Source organism: Trachypithecus francoisi, unplaced genomic scaffold (genome assembly GCF_009764315.1).
Source record: "Trachypithecus francoisi isolate TF-2019V2 unplaced genomic scaffold, Tfra_2.0 Lachesis_group16, whole genome shotgun sequence".
Classification (NCBI taxonomy): domain Eukaryota; kingdom Metazoa; phylum Chordata; class Mammalia; order Primates; family Cercopithecidae; genus Trachypithecus; species Trachypithecus francoisi.
The window spans coordinates 91,570,947-91,595,628 of NW_022681461.1; the positions used below are offsets into that span (position 1 = coordinate 91,570,947).

Sequence of the window (24,682 nt, forward strand, 5' to 3'; positions counted from 1 at the left end):
ATTGATTACTAAAGGCCACACTTTTTGGGCTTAAAAAGGTATTAGTGTAGCCTGAAAATATGCAAGCAGAATTATCCAATAATTAGAAACATCAAGTTTCAGCTGCTGGTTTTGGCCATGTGTATACTAAAGACAGGCAAGTAAGCAGGAAGCACATGCTCCAGCCACATGCAGAAAAACGCAGCTTCTAAAGCCAACTAGCTTTAAAAAAACAAATATACACGCTAATCTAAAACTAAGAAACATCCATAGAATTATAAGATTTTTGAAGTTAAAAGGGATTTTGCCACAGATGTCTCACAAAAGCTATAATTCAGTTGGTTAATGAAAAGCCATTCTTGTTTCCTAAAAAAAAGATTCCCTCTAATTAATGTCTTCGTAAAGAACTAAAACAGTGTGTATGTGTATAAATATATATATACACACATATACATACATAGATCTGTGTGCGTGCACATGCATTGTGTATTACACACTTCAGGAGAAAAAACTAAATCTGAGTTGATACTGGAAAAACGTCATTCTGAATTTAAAAAATTAATTTAAAAATCTGTTTTTTAATGTAAAATCTTATTTTTAACCAAATTTTTATTTTCAAAACAACTTGGAAAACGACAATCACTTAAAAACATTTAAATGAGAACTGTAACTTTAACTTATAAATACATTCATGCAATTGTCACATTTAACCCTTTAAAAATATACATGTGGGTATATCTGCATGTCCAATATACTGCATGTCGGATAAAGTATACAGTTAGCCAAGGAAGAGCCAAATAGTGAGAGAATTACCCACATACCCACCACCTCGATTCAACATTGCTAACTTCTTGTCATACTGCCATATCTATCTGTAATGTATGTTGGATAAATCCATATTTTGTTTTTTTCCCGAATCATTTGCAAGTTACAGATATCCTTCTCTACTGCTTGCCTCATATTGCACTGCTGCAGCAGCCAATTATATTAAGTCAATTGTAGTACCAATATGACTGCCAGATTACTTTTTTTAATAGATCTTTCATGACATCACTCTTCTAATCAAGGGCCTACAATGGCTTCCTGCTATTCCAATTCTAAAATTTCAAAGTCTTTCTCTAGCCTTCCCTTCCCTAAACTTCTATTACTTTTAGCAAAGAAAATCTACACTTACCTAGAACACAGTCCTCTGACTGAAATGCTTGATGCCCACTTCCTGCTGACTCCAAACATATTGCAAGGCTTAACTACCATCCTAATTCTTAGTAAGCCTTTCTTCTCCAACAACTCTAGGCCTTGTTGATGTTTTTTGTTATTTAAGACCCTACTATCCTAGTGAGAGTTGGAAACTTTAACACTTAACTCTTCTCTAATCATTTCATGTGGGTTCTCTTGGTATCCTCAGATTGACTGTAAGCTTCTTGGTACAATTAGCACAGTGGTCAGCTCAAAAATTAGATTCATTGATTAATAAGGAATAATGGAAGTCCCAGCTAGAGCAAATAGACAAGAGAAAGAAATCAAGGGCATCCAAATTGGTAAAGAGGAAGTCAAGCTGTTGCTGTTTGCTGATGATATGTTCATATACCTAGAAAACCCTAAAGACTCATCCGAAAAGCTCCTAGATCTGATAAATGAATTCAATAGTTTCAGGATACAAAATCAAGGTATAAAATCTGTAGCATTGCTATACACCAATAGTGACCACTCTGAGAATCAAATCAAGAACTCAACCTCTTTTATAATAGCTGCAAAAAATAAAACAAAATACTTAGGAATATACCTAACCAAGGAGGTGAAAGACTTCTACAAGGAAAACTACAAAACACTGCTGAAAGAAATCACAGACAACACAAACAAATGGAAACATATCCCATGCTCATGGATGGGTAGAATCAATATTCTCAAAATGACCATACTGCCAAAAGCAATAGACAAATTCAATGCAATTCCCATCAAAATACCATCATCATTCTTCACAGAACTAGAAAAAACAATTCTAGTTCTTAAAATTTCAATTTCAATCCTAAAATTCATATGGACGCTTCAAATTATACTACAAGGCTGTAGTCACCAAAACAGCATGGTACTGGTATAAAAATAGGCACACAGGAACAGAATAGAGAACCCAGAAATAAAGCCAAATACTTACAGCCAACTGATCTTTGACAAAACAAACGAAAACGTAAAGTGGGGAAAGGGCATCCTACTCAACAAATAGTGCTGGGATAATTGGCAAACTCTACATAGAAGAATGAAACTGGATTCTCGTCTCTCACCTCATACAAAAATCAACTCAAGATTGATCAAAGACTTAATTCTAAGACATGAAACCGTAAAAATTCTAGAAGATAACATCGGCAAAACCCATCTAGACATTGAATTAGGTAAAGACTTTATGACCGAGAACCCTAAAGCAAAAGCAACAAAATCAAAGATAAATACATGGGACTTAATTAAACTAAAAAGCTTCTGCACAGCAAAAGAAATAATCAGCAGAATAAACAGACAACCCACAGAGTGGGAGAAAATCTTTGCAAACTATGCATCTGACAAAGGACTAACATCCAGAATCTACAAGGAACTCAGACAAATCAGCAAGAAAAAAACAAACAACCCATTAAAAAGTGGGCTAAGGACATGAATAGACAGTCTCAAAAGAAGATATACAAATGGCCAATAAATATATGAAAAAATGCTCAACGTCACTAATTACCAGGGAAATGCAAATCAAAACCTTACTCCTGCAAGAATGGTCATAATTAAAAAATTAAAAAATAACAGATGTTGGAGTGGATGTGGTGAAAAGGGAACACTTTTATATTGCTGGTAGGAATGTAAACTAGTACAACCACTATGGAAAACAGTAGGGAGATTCCTTAAAGAACTAAAAATAGATCTACCATTTGACCCAGCAATCCCACTACTAGCTATTTATCCAGAGGAAAAGAAGTCATATGAAAAAGACACTTGCACACTCATGCTTATAGCAGCACAATTAGCAACTGCAAAAATATGCAACCAGCCCAAATGCCCATCGATCAACAAGTGGATAAAGAAAATGTGGTACATGTGTGCAGCAGCACAATTAGCAACTGCAAAAATATGGAATCAGCCCAAATGCCCATTGGATAAAGAAAATGTAGTATATGTGTGTACACACACACACACACAGAGACACACACCATGGAGTATTACTCAGCCATAAAAACGAATGAAATAATGGCATTTGCAGCAACCTGTATGGAGTTGGAGACCATTATTCTAAGTGAAGTAACCCACAAATGAAAAACCAAACATTGTATGTTCTCACTTATAAATGGCAGCTAAGCTATGAGGACACAAAGGCATAAGAACAATAAAATGGACTTTGGGGACTCAGTGGCGGCGGGGAGTGAGTGGGGGGTGAGGGATAAAAGACTACACACTGGGTACATTTTAGTGATGGGTGTACCAAAATCTCAGAAATCACCACTAAAGAACTTATTCATGTAACCAAACACCACCTGTTCCCCTAAAACCTATTATAAAAAAAGTAGTAGTATCCTATAGTTATACAATGCCTTTTTTTTTTTTTTTTTTTGAGGCGGAGTCTTGCTCTGTCGCCCAGGCTGGAGTGCAGTGGCCGGATCTCAGCTCACTGCAAGCTCCGCCTCCCGGGTTCCCGCCATTCTCCTGCCTCAGCCTCCCAAGTAGCTGGGACTACAGGCGCCCGCCACCTCGCCCGGCTAGTTTTTTGTATTTTTAGTAGAGACGGGGTTTCACTGTGTTCACCAGGATGGTCTCGATCTCCTGACCTTGTGATCCGCCCGTCTCAGCCGCCCAAAGTGCTGGGATTACAGGATTGAGCCACCGCGCCCGGCCATACAATGCCTTTTTAACAGGAAAAAAGTACAAAAAATTTTCTCTCACTATATTAATACTACTTCAGTACCATATTTCATATGGTAACTCGCCTATAATTTAGAAAACATCATATGATTTTTAAATCAAAAGATAAATTGGACTAAATCATACACTCAGGTAAGAGGCAGGCAGCCAGTTGGTGGTGGGCTCTGCAGCTACAAGGTCAAGAAGAGCTGGGGCTGGGAAGCTGACATTTTATGAGAGTGTGGAAACCATGTGCAAAAAAAAAAAAAAGGAAGCTGAATGAGGGAGAGAGGAAACTGGAAGAGATGCACAGAGAGAAGCCATGTGAGATAGAGATTGTCTCTAAAAAAACACACAGGAAGTCTAACTTCCTGTCAGTCTTGGTTCCTGTCAACTTTCTAGTTCCTGTAGCAGTCCCTGAGGTAGAGATGTGCTGAATTTCCTACCCTTGGCTTTCCATGTGATTTCCTGTTAAATGCTATATAACCAGCTCCCTAATCCTGACTTATTTGGGGTTTTGTTCCTTAGAGTCAAAAGAGCCGTAACCTAGACATTCATCATTATGAAACAACTAAAGCAAATGACTCTTTTGAAGTCCTCTTCCCAGACGCTAACAGTCAGTACTCTTAGATAATTCCTTTCCCCACTCTGTGGCAGGGCTCCGATCTCTAAACAAAGGATCTAAAAGTGTAGCTCTCAATTATCTCATGGTCAGAACACATCTCTTAATACTCCACTTATAGTATTGTTCGAGTTATCTATGTGCTTTACAGCATCTATCATACTATGTGCTATATACCTGATGAAACCACATGCCTTTTCCTCAAATGTATTCTTCAGATTTAGGATATAAATAGGTATGTACTAATATAACCACATATTAGCAATGTAGGTATTATACATTTTGGGGTGATATTTCCTGTCTGAATTTCCCACTAAACTTAAGCCCTTATTTTTGCTTACCACTTTATACCTCTTCCTATCACAGTGTCTGTCAGTATTAATAACTTAATAAATATTTGCTGAATGGATTACTCACAGGCATGGAACTTGGCTTAATAAGCAATGGACCTAGTGCAATTATTACTAATATTCGTCCTAAACATGTACAAAATAGAACTTTTTATTCTCTCCTTTCCTTACCTTCAGACCCTCCTCCAAAATGCTTTTCCTCCATCTTCCCTACTTCAGTAAATGGCATCAACTTTTATTAAATTACGACAAAGAAAACCTATGAGTAATCCTTAATTCCTTCTTCCCTCACTTTCCACATCCAATCCATCAGCAAGATATTTTAAATATCCCCTCTCCTATCTCCACACCACTCTACTCTTGAGTCAACCCTTAACTCCTGCTTGAACTACTACAATGGCCTTCCAGACATCCTGCTTATACTCTTACCCACTACAATACTTTTTTTCATTCAGCAGCAAGAGTGACCTAAAATAGAAATAAAATCATACTAGTTTTACTTAAAACTCTATTGGTTTCTCTCTGTGCACAGAATAAAATCTATAATCCTTATGCGTTTTTTTTGCAAGGCTCCGCACCATCTAGCCCTAGCACGCTCTGTTGGTCACTATATTCCAACCATATAACCTTCAGTTCCTTATGCCTTAAGGCTTCTGCACTTCCTGGACCTCACCCCTGTCTTTCATAAGAATATCCACCACCTTCTCAGCCTTCAGATCTCAGTTCTAAACTTCACCTTCTCAAAGAGGCAGCTCTTACAAACTCTTTTGAAGTTCTTTTACATAAAGAATTACTCCCACTCCACTCACACAATTCTCCGTGTTAGCCATTTGGGTTTAGTTCCTTCATAGCATCCTTATCATATCTAGAAATCATTTTGTTATATATTTATCTATTTATGGTCTATCACCTCTCTCCTAGAATGTAAGCTCCTTGGAGCAGCAGCTCTGCACCTGGAACAGTGCCTGACATATAATAAGTACTCATATAGTATTCTTTGGATAAACAAACCCCATAGTATCTCTTTTGTTCTTTTAAAGACCACATTTATAATATATAAAAACAAACTCCTTGACCTCTTCCCACTTTCTTCTGTAAGTGGCACACGGTGAAAAGTATGATTAATGAAAGATTGCTTAAATTTATGGATGCCAGACAGAAACTTTTAGCTGCATACCAGAATAAACTGTCATGTCTGGTCTTTCTACAGTGTGGGCCAAGATACTTCTTTGGTAAGAGAATTTGTTTCTTACTACTTTGCTCCAGATAGGCGTTTGCTTTTTCTAACTTAAAATTCATTATATTCTTCTTCTGGATTCTAGGCTTGCTATTACACAATTCCTTAAATGTCAACTTACTGAAACCTGGCCCTTAAGGTTATATCCTTCCCTCTTTTGTACTATTACAAAGCAACTTACATAAAAATAGAGCTATTATCAGGTGCCATGACACACAATGCTGATACTGCAGGATAGGGTCCCTTCTCATCCTCCAAAGAGAAAATCATTTCACTTTCACACTTTCCATCCCCCAGGAGCAGGAATAATCAAGGTAGATAAGATTTGCAAAGCTGTATAGTAGACAGGGTCAATAACCTGCAAAGCCTTATACCACGGGAGACAGAAGTACCCAGTCTTGGATGTGGTTAAGGGGAGGGGTAGGAAGACTGAGCAGGAATACAAGCAAAGCCTTCACTGAAATATAATTTTATATTCTGTTCTTAATTCTGTTTAGGATTGAAAAGCATTTTCTATGCTTTCTACAATTCACAGTGGAAACCTTTGTCCATTATATTACTCAATGTCCTTTATGTAAGGAACCAGGCAATATATGCTTCCTAGAATTTAGTATAAGGAACATGTCTCACTTGTAGATCAAACTTGGAATCTTTTTTTTCTTGTTATCAAACAATGCAAACTATATGTTGTCATGAACTTACTTAGAAGGGCCTTTAGAAATCAACTAACCCACTGTTTTCTGAAGTGCGCTTTAGGTGTTATGAAGAAAAAAAGAATTTTATGAGCAAACAAGTTTCTTTCTGTAACAACTTTATTGAGATACAATTTGTATACCATGAAATTAACTCTTTTAATGTGTACAATTCAGTTGTTTTTAGTATATTCACAGAGTTGTGTAGCTATCACCATTATCTAATTTTAGAACATTTTCAATACTCCCAAAAGAAACTTCATACTCATTAGCAATTACTGCCATTCCCCTGGCAAAAAAGTTTCTTGTTTTGTTTGTTACTTTGTTTTACCACAGGAATCCCTGGACCCTTTACTGCGAATCTAATGTGTTTTGTGAATTTATAAGACAGGGTACCATGTGCAGTATTTCCCAAACATACTTAATAGCTAACATTTCAGTGCTTACTATGCTAAATGCTGGACATATATTAACTCGATTAATTGTCATAATAAAATCTGTGAGGTACCATTTATAATAAATGTGGCTATTTGAGCACAAAAAGATTAAAGCTAAGTAATTTGCTCAATGTTCTTAACCACTCCACTGTACTACCTCCTGCAGAACTGGCTGGTTGTGAGAGGAGAATGGACAACTAGTATTTCATAATTTTGTAAGTGTTTCAGTTCAATCTCTTTTAATTTAACAGGGAGAAAAATGAGGCCCAGAAAAGTAATCTGATTTAGCCAAGAATGCACAGCATTTTCTCTTTATTTCTTTGGGATAGTTTACAGCTAAATTTGAAGCCTTGTTGGAACTGACTTGCTTTTTTTTTTTTTTTTTTTTTTTTTTTTTTTTTTTGAGACAGGGTCTCACTCCCAAGACTGGAGGGCAGTGGCATATCACTGCAGCCTCAACTTCCTGGGGCTCAAGCAATCCTCCCATCTCAGCCTCGCGGGTAGCTGGAATGACAGGCATACACCACCACGCCCGGCTAATTTTTGAATTTTTAGTAGAAGCGGAACGGGGTTTCACTATGTTAAGCAGGCTGGTCTCCAACTCCTGGGCTCAAGGGATCCGCCCGCCTCCACCTCCCAAAGTGCTGGGATTACAGGCGTGAGCCACCGCGCCCGGTTGACTTTTTTTTTTTTTTTTTTTTTTCAGGTGTCTCTCCCTGTAAGCAATGCACTTCACCACTTTTGCATGCACACATCCTAGCCATCTTTTAATGTCTAGTACAGCTAGGGGGAATCACTCCACTTTCCACTCATCCTAGGTGGATGTCCACTCTCTCCCTCTGTGCACTCATACACGGCCCTTCATTTCCTCCAGACATTTCTGCCTTGAATTCGAGTTACTTCAAGCTCCTGCTGTACCCCATCTCCTACCCAGAGAGCTTTTGGAGGGAAGGAGACGGGGTACACTCAAAAGGCCAGCAAGTGGAAAGCAATCAATAGGCACTTAACAGTTTCCTATCCATCCTTGGTTTAATTCTTGTAGAGCAAGAATTCCTCTCCTCAAGCCTGCCAGCCCCCGGGGGGCAGGGTTTACTGATTTTTAATGTCTCCTGCCCGAGTCCAGTCCTGTCTGAGAGACAGGACACCGACCAGGCGGGCCGTGGGGACCGTCAGTGCTCACCGCCAGCAAGGTCGTTCGGAACCAAGTGCGGGTCAAGTAACAAGTAACAGTAACTAACTGGGGCCGCAGTAGGGCGTCTGTGTATCCAAAATCCCATCCAAACCTCGCGACGATCCTGGGAAGGGGCGTCGCACCCTTTTCTGACAAGCACCAGAGGCAAGCGAAGGGGTCAGTGCCGAATAGGGGGCCCGTGTCGGTGGGTGACAGACCAAGGCCTCGAACCCTAGTCACCGCTCGGAAGATCTTGGGGCGGAGAGAGTTCCTCACTCGCCCCGCCTCGGCACCCGCCTCTGGAGCGCTGAGACCTCAGGTCCCGGGGTCACCGGACGTAGGCCGGGTCTGGGGGTCGCGCGCACCCCCGCCCCCTGCCCCGCGCCATCTTGGAGCGCTGAGGCGGCCGCTCCCGACAGCTTCGAACCGTTGCTCCGGAGGTTACTCACCCGCACTGCCCGGGGCCAGGCCCCCTGCCACCTCTGCGACCCCCGCCACGGCCAGCAGAAGGAGCAGCGCACCTCGCAGAGAGACCCGGACGGTCGCCATGTCCGGGCCGGGCGGGTCCAGAGCCGCGGGATGCTCGGACCCAGCTTGGCCGCAGCCGCCGCCGCCGCCGCCGCCGCCGCCGCAGCCGCTCGCGCGAGGCCCCGCCCCCAGCGCCCCGGTCCTTTGGTGATTGGCTGTGACGCGCTCAAGCCCCGCCCCCTGCCTCGCAATGTTTCCAAAACCTCCCGGGGGCGGGAACGTGCCCCGTGCCCGGGCTCTTTGTTATGGCCCAGCTGTGTGTCGGCTTTTGCCGGGAGTCCACCAGCCCACGTTCTCCCAGGGTGAAGTCAGAGGATGTCAGAGCTGGGCGAGTCCTTAGAAAACCTCTGCCAGCTCCTGAGGTTTGGGGCCACTGAGGCTGAGAGAGGAGACGGACCTTACTCAAGATCACACTGCAGGTTCACCTGAGAACCAGGGCTTTGTCCAAGGCGAACCGAAGGGGCTTCTCTCCTTCACGTACCCTCAGTAATACTCGCAGTATTCTTTCTGCCGAGACGCTGCCTCGCACCCAAAGAAGGCGTGTCACCCGGGATCCTTTGGCCTCCCGCAGATACGGCCCCCTGACAAGGGTTCACCACTAAAGCTCGTTGGCACATATAGCCTCAATGTGTCTTTGATGTACTTTAAAAATTATGTATTTATTTATTTAGACAAGAGTCGCTTTGTTGCCCAGGCTGGGGTGCAGTGGCGCGATCTCAGCTCACTGCAACCTCCACCTTCCGGGCTCAAGCGATCCTCCCACCTCAGCCTCCTGAATAGCTGGCAGCACAGGCACAGGCCACCAAGCCTGGCTAATTTTTATATATTTTTTGCAGTAAAGGGGTTTCACCATATTTCTCAAGCTGATCTCGAACTCCTCGCCTCAAGCAATCCCCCCGCCTCCTCCCAAAGTACTGGGATTGCAGGCATGAGCTACTGCGCCTGGCCTTCATGTTACTATTAAGCACCTATTCCCGCTAGGAAAAGATGGGCGAACGCTTGTATATCTAGATGTAGAGAGCCTTGAATATCCGGCTGAGAAGTATAGACTTTGTCCAAGAGACAAATTGGAAGTGGGTCCCACCCCACCCATCAGCCCGGCAGCTACTGTGAAGAATGTATAAGACGGCCCACTGGCTAGCAAAGCTAATTCATTGTCTCTCTCTTTTTTTTCTCTGTGTGTTCCTGAATTAAACCCTTTTTCCTCCTTTTTTGAAAAAGCATAACCACAGTTTTAAATTCTCATGAAGACACCTGGGGCTAAATTACTTAAAACATTTTTAAAAATTCCTTAATAGTGTTAAATATCCAGTCATTATTTATATTTTTCTTATTGTCTCATGATTTCTTTTTACAATTTTTCAAGTTCTAAACAAAATCCATATATTAAAGTTGGTTTTTATGTCTTTGGGCTCTTACACTTATTTTCTCTTTTGAGTTTACAAAAGGAAAACATGAATACGTTAAAATATCTCTAAAACATCTGCTCTGATGACTCTCTTGCTTCCGTGTATAAGGTAAACTGAGGCACAATAAAATTTTAAAGTTTATTTCAGCACACGGTGATTCATGTATTGAGAAGTTGCAAACCAGAAGTGGTTCTGGGGCTCAGCTCTGTTGAAGAAGCAGATTTTTACAGAGTGAATGGGAAAGTAATAAAAAGAAAATACTTGATTGGTTACAGTTGCAAAGTTGCCTTATTTGGTCTATCCCATTAAAAAGCCTCTAGTTATACAAGTTTGTGGACTACTTCTGATTGGTTGAGCTTGTTCTGTTTTTCTTTAATATATGCATTTACAAGATATAGCTCAGATTAACTCAAGTAAGTTTAAGGTCACTTATGAGGACTAAATTGACTATCTGCTCAGGAATTCTGCAGACCTGGTCTTCATTTTAATTTATTTTAACAAGTTCCCTCTGAGAGTAATAGTACCACTATTGACACAGTCACTGGACCAAAGAGTCATGATGCTATCATTATGAACAGCTGTGGCTGGGTGCAGTTGCTCATGCCTGTAATTCCAGCACTTTGGGAGGCGGAGGTGGCAAGATAACTTGAGCCCAGGAGTTTGAGACCAGCCCAGGCAATATTGTCAGACCCCCATTTCAATTAAAAGAAAAAAAAATAAGTAAATAGTTACATTGAGATGTAGAATCGCATGTAGGCTCTAGCAGTTGGGGTAAGTTCTTCAAGTTGTCTAATCCTGATGTCAATCATTTGATGTGTGGCTGCTGGAAAGCATTAAAACTCTTGAGAGGGGCTGGGCACGGTGGCTCACGCCTGTAATCCCAGCACTTTGGAAGGCCAAGGCGGGTGGATCATGAGGTCAGGAGTTCAAGACTAGCCTGGCCAACGTGGTGAAACCCCATCTCTACTAAAAATACAAAAATGAGCCAGGTGTAGTGGCGCGCACCTATAATCCGAGCTACTCATGAGGCTGAGGCAGGAGAATCACTTGAACCTGGGAGGCGGAGGTTGCAGTGAGCCGAGATCGTGCCATTGCACTCCAACCTGGGTGACAGAGCGAGACTCCATCTCAAAAAAAAAAAAACCAAAAAAAGTAGACTTTATTTTTTAGAGCAGTTTTAAGTTGACAGCAAAACTGAGTGGAAAGTACAGAGGGTAGACAGTCCCTGCCCCCCCCACATATGTATAACCTCCTCCCACTGTCAGCATCCTGCACCAGAATGGTACGTTTATTACAACTGATGAGCCTACATTGACACATCATCAACCGAAGTCCATAGTTTACATTAGGATTCACTCTTGGTGTTGTACATTCTGTGGGTTTCGACAAAGGTATAAAAACATGTATCTACTCTTATTCTTTTTTACTTTTTAAGATGTAGCTATCAGAAAACTTAAAATTACATATGTGAGCCCAAAGTGAACACAAATGTAATTTTGTTTTTCCTGAGACAGGGTGTCCTTCTGTTGCCCAGGATGGAGAGCAGTGGCACAACCATGGGGCACTGCAGCCTCAAACTCCTGGGCTTCAGTGATCTTCCTGCCTCAGCTGCCTGAATAGCTGGAACTACACGTGCATGCCATCATGCCCAGCTAATTATTTTATTTTATTTTTTGTAGAGATGTAGTCTTGCTATGTTTGCCAGTCCTGTCAAACTCCTGGACTCAAGCAATCCTCCCACCTGGGCCGCTGAAGCTGTTGGGACTACAGGCATGAGCCACCATGCCCAGCCCAAATATGCAATTTTAGGCCCTGTAAGAGTAATTATCTTTCATTCTAAAAAAAGGTTAATGCTTAGAGATGAGTAAGACATTTTAAAAATGTTACTTACTAATGATTTTGTTTTGAGCCAAAAAACCATGGTTCTCAAGGTCTTGCACCTTTCCTTCTCTTCTTATATCTCTGACTTCATTTCCTACTGTTTCTGTCTTGTCCAGCCATCACCTCCAGCCAATCTTGCTCAGGGGCCTTTCCCGAACTGCTCCATGTAACGCCCGCCTCAGGACCCCTGTGCTTGGAGTTCTTTCTGCTTGGAATTAATTTCTCCCAGATAGTTTTATACTCTCCCTTTTCTTTTTTAGGTCTTAACTCAAGTGGCCTTCCTTAATTGCCTTTCTTAAAAATCACAACTCAACCCCACCTCTGAACTTCTTCTCCCCTTTCACACTTTACATTTTCAAAAGCCATGATTACTTTCTAATATATTAATAGGTTCTAATATACAATATTATAAAATATACTACTTACTTTCCCAAAGTGTTGCTCATTTATTATTTGTTTCCCTACTTCATGAGGGCAGAGATTTTTGTCTGAGACTATAGACTATCCTTATTTCTTTTATACACACACACACACACACACACACGCTTTTTTTTTTATGAGATAGGTCTTGCTGTGTCACCCAGGCTGGAGTGCAATGGGATGATCATGGTTCACTGAAGCCTCAACCTCCCAGGTTTAAGTGATCCTCTTTCCTCAGCCTCTTGAGTAGCTGGGACAACAGGCATGTGCCACCATGCCTGGCTAATTTTTTTTATTTTTTGTAGAGACAAGGTCTCACTATGTTACCCAGGCTGGTCTCGAACTCCTGGGCTCAAGAGATCTTCCAGCCTCAGCTTCCCAAAGTGCTGGGATTGTAGCTGTGAGCCACCGTTCCTGGCCAACTATCCTCATTTCTTAATTGCTTCCTGCAGCAGAGCCTGAATCCGTTTCAGAAAGAGAAACTTCTTAAATTAAGAATACGGCAGATTTTTAAGTAATTTTAATTAAATAGGAGTATTGTCTTTTAGAACTTGTGCATAGTAAATTTCTAAAGCCAATCTTTAATGGAAATACTTTTTCTGACTTTGCTTAGCCTGAACATATTTGATCATAATGAATCGACCTAGCTTAATAAGGAAGAGGTCCATTTTGAGTTAATTAACTAAGACTTTACGGCATCTGATTCCATATATGTACAATAGGACAATTTCATGAAATATTAATGTATTTTCTGTTTCCAGTAATTCCTTCATTAGAACTAAAACATGAGGGCAAGGCATTCATATCTTCAGAGATGATCGTTAGAGTAGAAAAATAGTCGAAGAGGACAATTCCTAGCTCTTGGTTTTAAAAAACATACGCTTAAAATTTCAGGCAGACAATGGCTTTAAAGAGAAAAAGCCTTTGAAATATCAGAACCTGGTCTATTTTATAGCTGAAAGCACAAAATATTTGTATGAAGAACAGACACGGAAGAACACTATGATTAGTCAGACATAGTCCCTCCTACCCTCTCAGTCCCCAGCAATTTGATTCACTCTGATGTGGGAGAAGGAGAACCACTGGAGGAGAAGAAGGGGTCTCTGGTCTCCTTCTTCTGATGCAGTGGGGTGGAACATAGAACCCCCAGAAAGGCTTGAGACTATGAGATAAGAGGGGATCTGATTCTCCTTCCCATGTTGAGCTCAGGAAATGACAGACCTCATAAAATTCGTCTGCACTTAATATGATGTGGGTATAGAGTAGAAATCGCTGCAGATGTGTCCTGTTTCATGCTCCACACAGAAGAGCAGCCAAATGTTTTCTATGCCCCTCAAGAAATGTAAGGTAGGAGACAGCTGAGAGCCTGAAGCGACCTCAAGATTGGGATGAGGAGGTTGTATCTGTTATTTGAATCATCTGTACAAATGGATACCAGATGAGAATGCAGATGTCAATAGGGATTGATGATAATGACTGAGGACCAGATGTCCTGTCTTCTTCTCCAGTCCCAGTTGCTGGCTTTGGCTCTATATAGACCTCGCAAAGTTGGGGAGGGGTTTGTGAGAGGCCTTGACTAAACTGAGATCCCACTGAACTTACTGAGATTTAGTTTTAGTCATTCAGCAGGAAGGGGATGTGCAGAGTCAACTGTCCATTGAAGATTTGATCACCCCTTCTAGAAGTGGTTGCTTGAAAGCAACTACCAACCAGAGACATTTTCCAATTGCTAGTGTGTCGTGTTCACTGTTAATTTAATAACTGGGAGTAAGGCCTTGGAGAACGAAGGTTCCCTGTGCCTTGGAGCAGAATTGGCATATCTAACATCCTCATCGATCCCTACAGTAACATCTAAGAGGAGGAAGAAAAGCCCTACCCCTAAGCATCTAACACCCACATGTTATGAAATTCACCATTGAGACCCCAGCTTATGATGCTGGTACAATATCCTGCCAGCTTCCAATAAGCCCTCTAAAGACATGAGCCTGTGAATATAAAACACTCGCCCCCACTCCACCCCACCGCCCTGCCATTCTTTACTCCCCTTGGCTGTTTATTTTAGCAATTTTTGAACTTAAAACTATTATTTTTTATTTTTTTAACTATAGAATCATTTTTTTCCAACAAAATCTTAGAGTTCTGCTGTATAAACCAGAAAAAAGTTGTGTTATATTGCTATACTTATTTTATAAGTTCAAATTTATAGCAATTATTTAGTTCAAAGACAGTGAATGACAGTTCAAAGACAATGAATGAGAATTCAAAGACAATGAGTAAGATTTTGATAAATATATAAAAACTTGAATTCTGGAATTATGGATGACTGTCGCAGTCACACAATTTCAGCTTCCAATTTATTTATGCATTTTCTTTTTGGTTGCCTGCTATAGAGAAAATCCTGATTCATAGAGATGAGTACCTTGCAAATGGTCACAGTTTTTGAAATAACTTACCTTGCAATCCCACACAACTCTTTATTTAAATTAAGACGGTATCTTGAAAATGAAGCACTGATAAATTTCTGTTTAAATATTGGCTCATGAAAACTTATGTCCACATAAAAACTTGCACACGGATGTTTATAGCAGCTTTAGTCCTGATTGCCAAAACTTGGAAACCACCAAGATGTCCTTCAGTAGGTGAATGGAGGAAAAAAAGACAACTTTGGTGCATGCAGACTGTGGGATATTATTCAGTGCTAAAAAGCTATTAAGTCATGAAAAGACATGAAGGAACTTTAAATGCATATTACTATGTGAAAGAAGCCAGTCTGAAAAGCCTCCATACTTTATGATTCCAACTATGTGATATTCTGGAAAAAGTAAAACAGTGAAGATGGTAAAATGATTAGTGGCTGCCAGGGGTTGGGGGAAGGGAAGGATGAAAGGCAGAGCACAGAGGATTTTTAGGGCAGTGAAACTTATCTGCATGATACTGCAGTGGTAGATACATGTCATTATACACTTGTCAAAACCCATAGAATGTATAACACCGAGAGTAAACCCCAATGCAAATGAGGGATTTGGGGTAATGATGTGTTGATATAGGTTAACCAATGGAAACAAATGTACTACTCTGTTGCAGAATGTTGATAGTGGGGGAGGTTGTGCATATGTGAGGACAGAGGATATGTGGGAAATCCCTGTACTTTCCACTCAGTGTGAACCCGAGTGTGCTAAAAAAGTTTATTAATTTAAAAAATGTTAGATGTTAAAAATCTGAAAAACCTGATTCACTAATAAGATATGATAGCTGCTCAAATTCCTTATCACACATTTAAAAGAATCAAAGACGTAGCAACCAAAACTCACTTTTAATCTTGATGCTATTTATAAGGTAGTAGCGACCAAAATTTGTGGTTAATCCTGATACTATTTATAATGCGTATTATTTTTGTGTGATGTGTTCACTCGCTATTGTGCAATTGGCCATGATGCCATAAAAAGAACATGCACCAAGCAGATGATTCATAGCCTTGCCCAACACTTAATTGAGAACAGCACATATTTGTACTTCTTTGCATAATTTTACGTGAGCTATGTGCATAGGCTTGGATTAAAGAAAGATCATTTCACGTCTGAATCTGTTCTAGTAATAAACAGAAAAAAGAGAAAAGATAAGTGCAGAGCCACACTTTTTTCGAATCAAGGACTTTTAAAGAAGATTGCACAGAGATGGCAGGAAAATAATTATTCCAAGGTCTAATCAAAAGTGAGTCAATTCGACAGAACAAATGTTAATATGGTAGTAGCCTCTAGTATGTCAAAAATTGAAAAATATAACACATTTGTGTATGTCCATTGTCTTGCATATTAAATGTTATTTAGAATATCTGTATTTTTTTATTTTTTATTTTTGAGACGGAGTCTCGCTCTGTCGCCCAGGCTGGAGTGCAGTGGCCGGATCTCAGCTCACTGCAAGCTCCGCCTCCCGGGTTTACGCCATTCTCCTGCCTCAGCCTCCCGAGTAGCTGGGACTACAGGCGCCTGCCACCTCGCCCGGCTAGTTTTTTGTATTTTTTAGTAAAGACGGGGTTTCACCGTGTTAGCCAGGATGGTCTCGATCTCCTGACCTCGTGATCCACCCGTCTCGGCCTCCCAAAGTGCTGGGATTACAGGCTTGAGCCACAGCGCCCAGCCTTAGAATATCTGTATTTTTAAAGAAACACAAATTAACTACTTGTGGGATGTGACAAACCTCCATTGGGGAAAAGTTAGATTTTTGTTTAATCAGGTTGTATTATTCCAGAGTTTTGTATAATGTATGTTTGAACATATCTATTTTAATTCTGATACCCTTTCTCTCTCCCAGAATAATGAGTCACACTCTGTTCCACAGCTGGTTTAAATATGTCATTGTGTTCTTTTTTAGCTTTTTGTAATCGTAACAGCATTTGTGGTTTAATCCAACTGAAGTTTATGGAAGTGTATGGCGTGATGTACAGATCAAAGGCTACCTTCATTCAATTGAATGTTGTTGCTGTTTCACTAGTTATTAAAACATGATTCCTTCTTTAAGCTATTAATTTTGGTCCGATGTATTTGTATTAAATTCTTACAGTTTGGATTCATTTTCTGGTATCATGAATATGAATGATTTTGCAAAACAAAAATCCAGTGGTGTATAGTTCAGTAATTATTACCTCGCACATAACTTCAAATCTGGTAGGAAGAATCTGACATTGTGATCTTCAAAAGGTCCTTGTATTGTTCCATTATTCTTCACTAGCAATTTATGGTGTCCAGTAGAGTCTTTTGGATCATTTAAAACACCAAATAACTGTGCTTATAAGGCCAGATTTCCTATAAGCCCTACTTCAAACATAGTGGAATTTGAATCTTTGGGGACAGAGCCCAGCAATATGTATATTAAAGACATTCGTTTTTGTTTTTGTTTATGTTTTTGTTCTTTTTTTTTGAGTCAGAGTCTTGCTCTGTCACCCAGGCTGGAGTGTAGTGTTGTGATCTCTGCTCACTACAATTTCTGCTTCTCGGGTTCAAGCGATTTTTCTGCTTTAGCCTCCTGAGTAGCTGGGATTACAGGCATATGCCACCACACTCGGCTAAGTTTTATATATATATATATATATATATAGTAGAGATGGGTTCACCATGTTGAGCAGGCTGGTCTCGAACTCCTTACCTTAAGTGATCTGCCCACCTCGGCCTCCCAAAGTGCTGGGATTACAGATGTGAGCTACCATGCCCAGCCATATTAAAGAAGCTTTTTGTTTGTTACAATTTGAGAGCTTCTACTTTAGGAATAAAGGTCACTTTTATTGTAATTCTTTCCCCAAATCCCTGGCCATTCCCCCTGCTTTCCTTTATACTCTTATACTAGTCTTGATTGGGTGCAGTGGCTCACACCTGCAATCCCAATACTTTGGAAGGTCCAGGCAGGAGGATTGCTTGAGGCCAGGAGTTTGAGACCAGCCTGGGCAATATAGCAAGACCCCTAACTCTACCAAATATATATATATGTGTGTGTGTGTGTATATATATATATATATGCCTAACTTTACCAAATCTATCTATCTATCTATCTATCTATCTATCTATCTATCTATCTATCTATACCAGGCATGGTGGTGTGTGTGCCTGTGGTCTTAGCTGAGGGAGGCTGAGGCCAGAGGATAGCTTGAGCCTCAGGAGTTCAAGGTTGCAGTGAGCTGCGATGGTACCACTGTGCTCCATCCAGGCTGGGCAACACAACAAGATTCTGTCTCTAAAAAAAAAATCAATAAAAACAAAAAGAAAACAGTCTTATGCTTTTATTCTTGACTCGATCTGTCATGTCTGGAATTATAATTATTCTCAATTATTTGATATTTGTAATTATGAATAAAATAGTATTCCTTGTTTTGTTTTGGTTCTTGGTTTGTGTTGTTGCGTGTTGAACACAGGAACATATATGTAGGTATGTGGGAATACAATAGATTTTGGGGAACTTATTTCTATTTTCTAACTTTTCTGAACTCATATTACCGCTAATAGTTTTCTGGTTAATTTTTAGAAATACTGTAATGGGTTTTCTGCAAAAACTGACCTATGTTTCTTTCTCCACTATATTTATGTCTCTTATTTTGCACTTGACCACATTTTTATATCTGTTTGCACTTGGCTACATTTTAGAACTATTTGAAATGAGAATTAGGGTGGGGACAGTGTATAAGCTAAAGAAAATTACTAGTTCAGTCAGCTAAAAAATTACACATAACAATTCAGATAAGAATGAGAACTGAAGAAAGGAGTTGCTTCTTTTTTAAAAACTTGACTGTACTGAGGTATAATTTGCACAAAATAAAATGTACCCATTCTAGGCCAGGCGCAGTGGCTCACTCCTGTAATCCCAGCACTTTGGGAGGCCGAGGCAGGAGGATCACGACATCAGGAGATTGAGACCATCCTGGCTAACACGGTGAAACCTCGCCTCTACTAAAAAATACAAAAATTAGCCGGGTGTGCTGGCGGGCACCTGTAGTCCCAGCTACTCGGGAGGCTGAGGCAGGAGAATGGTGTGAACCCAGGAGGTGGAGCTTGCAGTGAGTAGAGATCATGCCATCGCACTCCAGCCTGGGCGACAGGGTGAGACTCTGTCTCAAAAAAAAAAATAATAATAAAAGTACCCATTCTAAGACTCAGTTCTATGAGTCTTAAGAAATGTATGGGCCGGGCGCGGTGGCTCAAGCCTGTAATCCCAGCACTTTGGGAGGCCGAGACGAGTGGATCACGAGGTCAGGAGATCGAGACCATCCTGGTTAACACGGTGAAACCCCGTCTCTACTAAAAAATACAAAAACTAGCCGGGCGAGGTGGCGGGCGCCTGTAGTCCCAGCTACTCGGGAGGCTGAGGCAGGAGAATGGCGTAAACCCGGGAGGTGGAGCTTGCAGTGAGCTGAGATCTGGCCACTGCACTCCAGTCCGGGCGACAGAGCGAGACTCCGCCTCAAAAAAAAAAAAAAAGAAATGTATGCACTTGTGTAACTACCATCACAAAATCAAGATATAAAATATTCCCACCACTCCCCAAAGCTTCTTCATACCCTTGCAATCAACCCCACCACCTCCCCAGGCTCCAGGCAACAACTGGTATGATTTTTGTCACCATATATTAGCTATGACGTTTCTAGAATTCCAATCACATACCATGTACTCTTCTGTGTCTGGCCTCTTTCACTTAGTGTAATGTTTTTGGGATAATCCCATGTCTTAGCATTTTTTGGGTATTTTGTTCCTTTTTATTGCTGGGTAGTATTCCATTGTATGGATGTACCTAAATTTGTTTATCTTTTGACTTATTGATGGATATTTGAGTTATTTTCAATGTGGGGCTATTATGAATAAAGATTCTATGAGGATTTGTATACACATCTTTGTGTGGATGTATTTTTATTTCTTTTGTGTAAACACTCATGTCTCAAGATATACTCAAGGCATCTTAATTTATGTAGATGACCGAGTGGAGATACATGGAGGCCAATGCCTTTGAAAGAAGATTTTTATTACTTACATTTCCCAAGAGGAGAGGTCACGCCATACCATGCCAGGGCCATATGGGGAAGCACCAGGGTTTTTTCAGGAGGCAGAAGCAAGAGTGAGGGGAAAGCCTAGGCCAGAGACTCTATTAGAGTTTCCATGGGAAAGACAGGACAGGTGTGGGTAGACAGCATAGGACTGAAAAATATGTGGGCTCTGGGCTATGAGGGTGGTCTCTGGTTGTCCAATACATGGCCCTGGGTGGTTTAGGACAGGGAAATATTGGTTGGTATGTGAGTTAGATAAGGAGGTGATTCACAGTATATGCTCTGGATCTCAGAGGAAATGTAAACAACTTTGGTTATTAGTTTGGCCCTGAAATTAACAGATGTCAAATAGACAAATACAGAATCTAAGAAAACACAGAACAACTCAAGACTTGAACTACTGTCTCAAGGAAGTGTATATTTAACTTCATAAGAAACCAGTAGCTATTTTCCAAAGGATTGTACCTTATTACATTCTCATCAGCAATGTATGAGAGTTCTAGCTGCTACATATCCTCCATAACACTTGGTGTTGTCAGTCTTTAAAATTTTAGACCTTCCAATGAGTATATGGTGAAATCTCATTGTGGTTTTAATTTGATTTTCCATAGTGACAAATGATGTTGAACAATTTTCATGTGCTTCTTGGACATTTATAAATCTTTTGTGAAAGTCTTTTGTGAAGCATCTGTTCAAATCTTTCCCTCATTTTGGGGGACTGTCTTCTTATCGCATTGTAAAAGTTCTTTACATATTATGGATACAAGTCCTTTACCAGATATATGCATTGCAGCTATTGTCTGTCAATCTGTTGCTTACCCATTCATTTTCTTAATGGTATTGTCTGAAGAGCAAAAGTTTTAAACTTTGGTGAAGTCTACTTTGGCACTTATTTCCTTTAGGGTTCATGCTTTTTTGCATCTTAAGAAACTTTTGCTTATTCTGAGGTCACAAAGATTTTCTCCTATGTTTTCTTCTAGACTTTCTATAATTCTAGCTTAAGCATTTAGGTCTATGATTGATTTCAAGTGAAGTTTTGTGAATGGTGTGAAGTAAAGGTCAAGGTTCATTTTTTCCCCATATGACTATCCAGTTGCTCCAGAAACATCAACGCCCAACTGGCTTGGGCCTGCCTTGACTCTGCTGATACAATGGACCCCTGAAGATGTGCCTAATATTCCCATTTGTTCTAAATCTTTCCATTCAATGACCTTGACCCATTAAATGGAAAGATTTAGTGATGGGGTCACTCCATCACTCACCATGGTGATCTTGCTGACAACATGATCAGATGATATATCCAACCACCCCTGTATCCTTCTAACGGAGACAGGAATTCTGGACCCCCTTCATGTGCCATCGGGGCTGAGAGTGTCTTGGAGTTGGTGGTCTGTTGCAGGCCCAGTCCTTCTGGGCTTGTAGCATCCATAATATGTTGGTCATTCTGGAGAAGTAGAGAACCATAAATATTCATGGATTTGCCCTTAACAAATATGGACTTTCTATTAGAGGTTTTTTTTTTTAATTATTTTTTATTTTTATTTATTTATTTATTTTTGAGACGGAGTCTCACTCTGTTGTCCAGGCTGGAGTGCAGTGGCACGATCTCGGCTCACTGCAAGCTCCGCCTCCCGGGCTCACGCCATTCTCCTGCTTCAGCCTCCCAAGTAGCGAGGACTACAAGTGCCCACCACTACGCCTGGCTAATTTTTTGTGGTTTTTAGTAGAGACAGGGTTTCACCATGTTAGCCAGGATGGTCTCAATCTCCTGATGTCATTATCCTCCCGCCTCGGCCTCCCAAAGTGCTGGGATTACAGGCATGAACCACCATGCCCAGCCTCTGTCAGAGGTTTTATTGTCTCAACATCACCCACAACCTCTAGCTTGGGCACCAGCCCAGGATGGAGAAGGTGTTAAATTCCTCCCTATCCACTCAAGAGAATCTTACCTAAGTTCTGTCTTTTCTGATTATCCTCTTCAATCTGACCAGCCTTTTAGCTAAGAAAGCACTCCATTTCTCCCTAAGGACATTGGAAACCTTGATTATTATATCCTGAGTTCTCTCCCCTATACATTTTAGTAAAGATAAAGGTAAACCCGAACTGCTGATAACCCCAAATTTTGCTCTTCATCTATAAAAGAGAAATTCTGCATTTTTAAAAACTCTCTTTTCTCTCAGAAAGCCTAATTTTTTTGAGATGAGGGCTCACTCTATTTCCCCAGCTGGAGTGCATTAGTGCAATCTAGGTGCACTCTGTGTAGCCTTGAACTTCTGGCTCAAGTGGTCCTCCTGCCCCAGTCTTCCAAGTAGCTGGGACTACAGGTGTACACCATCATATCCACCTAGTTTTAAAATTTTTTGTAGAGATGAGGTCTCGCCATGTTGCCCAGGCTGGTATGAAACTCTTGGCCTCAAGCGATCCTGCTGCCTTGGCCTGCCAAAGTGCTGGGATTACAGGTGTGAGCCACCATGCCTGGCCAGAAAGCCTAATTTTTAAGATTATTGTCTAACTTGACACTCTACGAGAAAAACAAATGTTTCATTCTAGGGAGTCTTTGTTCATCCCTGTGAATTAATGAAACTATTGATTGAATAGGGGGAGCAACTGGGCAACTTGATTCTGGGAATATAAAACCACACTGGTCAAGGGTGTCTCTTCTGGCAGCATGAACAATTAGATTCTCTGAGTATTCTCATCTTGCTGAGTGTGGAACATAACTGAACATGCTGAATAAAATGTAAAAACATTTTTTTAAAAGGTATTGATGAGCTTTCCAGAAACTAAGGGATACTCAAAGGCCAAAAACTAAGTGAAATCTGCCCCCCAGAGACTTAAAAGCATTGACATTTTAGGCTTTTGTTGTGAGGAAATTTGCCAGGCTGGTGAACACCTCACAGCCTTGCTGATGCCCAAGGGCTTGGCCCACAGTAGGAGACTTGCACAAGGAAGTCTTCCTACCCTGCCTCTTCCTTCAACCCCTCTGCCCTGGTCCCAAATCTTCTAGGGCCTTGCTCCTCAAAGCGTGGCCCGCAGAGTTCAGCAGCATAGACATTACCTAGAAATCTGTTAGAGATGTAGAATCTCAGACCCTACCTCAGACTCACTGAATACTTATCCACATTTTCAGATGAGTCATGAAAACATTCAAGTTTGAGAAGCACCCATCTCAGGAGCTTGCAGAAATTTCAATTGTCAGCTTCAGCAATGTCCACCAGGTGGCAGGTTTGCAATAGGCACAGGTAGCTAGAGCTGCAACCAGCCACCCAAGTCTATAAGTGGCACTAGAAGTTAGAACAATTGCTCATGAACTGTGGAGGAATGAATGGGAGTGACCCCAGAGGAGATCCCTAATCAAAGAGTGGTGGGTGGTGGGGTGTGAGCCACAAGTTCCCCTCTCTGGGCAGTCCCCAGTTGTATTGTCTAGTGAGAGGCATAGGCTATACCCTCTCATTTTACAGACAAAGAAATCAAGGCCCAGAGAGGGAAGGAGACTTAGCCAAGTGCTCAGCAGCAGGAAGTAGTATTAGGGTTGGACTTGGAAGGCAGGTGTCAGGCTGCCTGGCCTGGGCTGAGAGCACTCTACGGTCTAAGCTGACCTGAGCAGCTGCCTCTCCACTCCCTCCCCTCAGATGCTCTTTGAACAGCTATCTAGTTTTCTCTGGAAGTGCTAGAAGCTGCTGTTATAATAATTCAATTTGGATGGCCAGTGGTATTTCCACATGATATAGTTTGGATATTTGTCCTTGCTCAAATCTCATGCTGAATTGTAATCCCCAGTGCTGGAGCTGGGGATTGGTGGGAGATGTTTGGATCATGGGCAGATTCCTCATGGCTTGGTGCTATCTTCGTGATAGTGAGTTCTCCCAAGATTCAGTTGTTGTAAAGCGTGGCACCTCCTGCCTGCTCTCTCTCTCCCTTTGTCTTTCTCTCTCTCTCACTCACTCCTGCTTTGACCATGTGAAGTGCCTGCTCCCACTTCACCTTCTGCCATGAGTAAAAACTCCCTGCGGCCTCCCCAGAAGCTGAGCAGATGCTGGAGCCATGCTGGAGCCATGGCTGGAGCAGATGCTGGAGCCATGCTGGAGCAGATGCTTGTATAGTCGCAGAACCATGAGCCAGTTAAACCTCTTTTCTTTATAAATTACCCAGTCTCAGGTATTTCTTTATAGTAGTACAAGAATGGCCTAATACACCACAATACTCAAGGTCCTGTGACTAGAATCACTGCCTTGGAAAGTCAACTTTGAAAGGACCTCAAAGCCATGAAGCCTAAAACTAGCTTCCAGCAAGGGAGAGAGACAGCTGAGGCCGCAGAGGGGCTCCAACAGCCAGCCCACTGCCCCCACACTGCCGTGTCTTGTCCTTCATTCATTTGGTTTTTTTGTTTGCTTCTTCATTGCTTTGTTTCTTTGGTTCCAATTAGGCCTACTCTCATGTCATAAAGGATTTGTAGTAACCCAAAAATGTATTCAAGGCCAAAAACTTAAAAATAGATAGGTGAGGAAATGGGGCAATGGGAAACTAAAAGTAGAGATGTAGAGGCACTTTCCCTCCAGGTCCT

General features: G+C 41.2%; 1 protein-coding gene across 4 annotated transcripts in view; it reads right to left on the reverse strand.

Annotated features, from left to right (window-relative positions):
- The window catches only part of RECK (reversion inducing cysteine rich protein with kazal motifs), an 87,934-nt gene extending 78,930 nt beyond the window's left edge, over nucleotides 1-9,004 (reverse strand). For 2 of the 4 annotated variants that reach the window (XM_033238117.1, XM_033238120.1), the window contains exon 1: nucleotides 8,808-9,000. In XM_033238117.1, the coding sequence (XP_033094008.1) occupies nucleotides 8,808-8,907 (100 nt within the window). In that variant the 5' untranslated portion in view covers nucleotides 8,908-9,000. Of the gene's footprint in view, nucleotides 1-8,807 lie in introns of all 4 variants that reach the window. The other 2 variants (XM_033238118.1, XM_033238119.1) reach the window with 2 other exon arrangements.
- Between the last annotated feature and the right edge of the window lie 15,678 nt (nucleotides 9,005-24,682).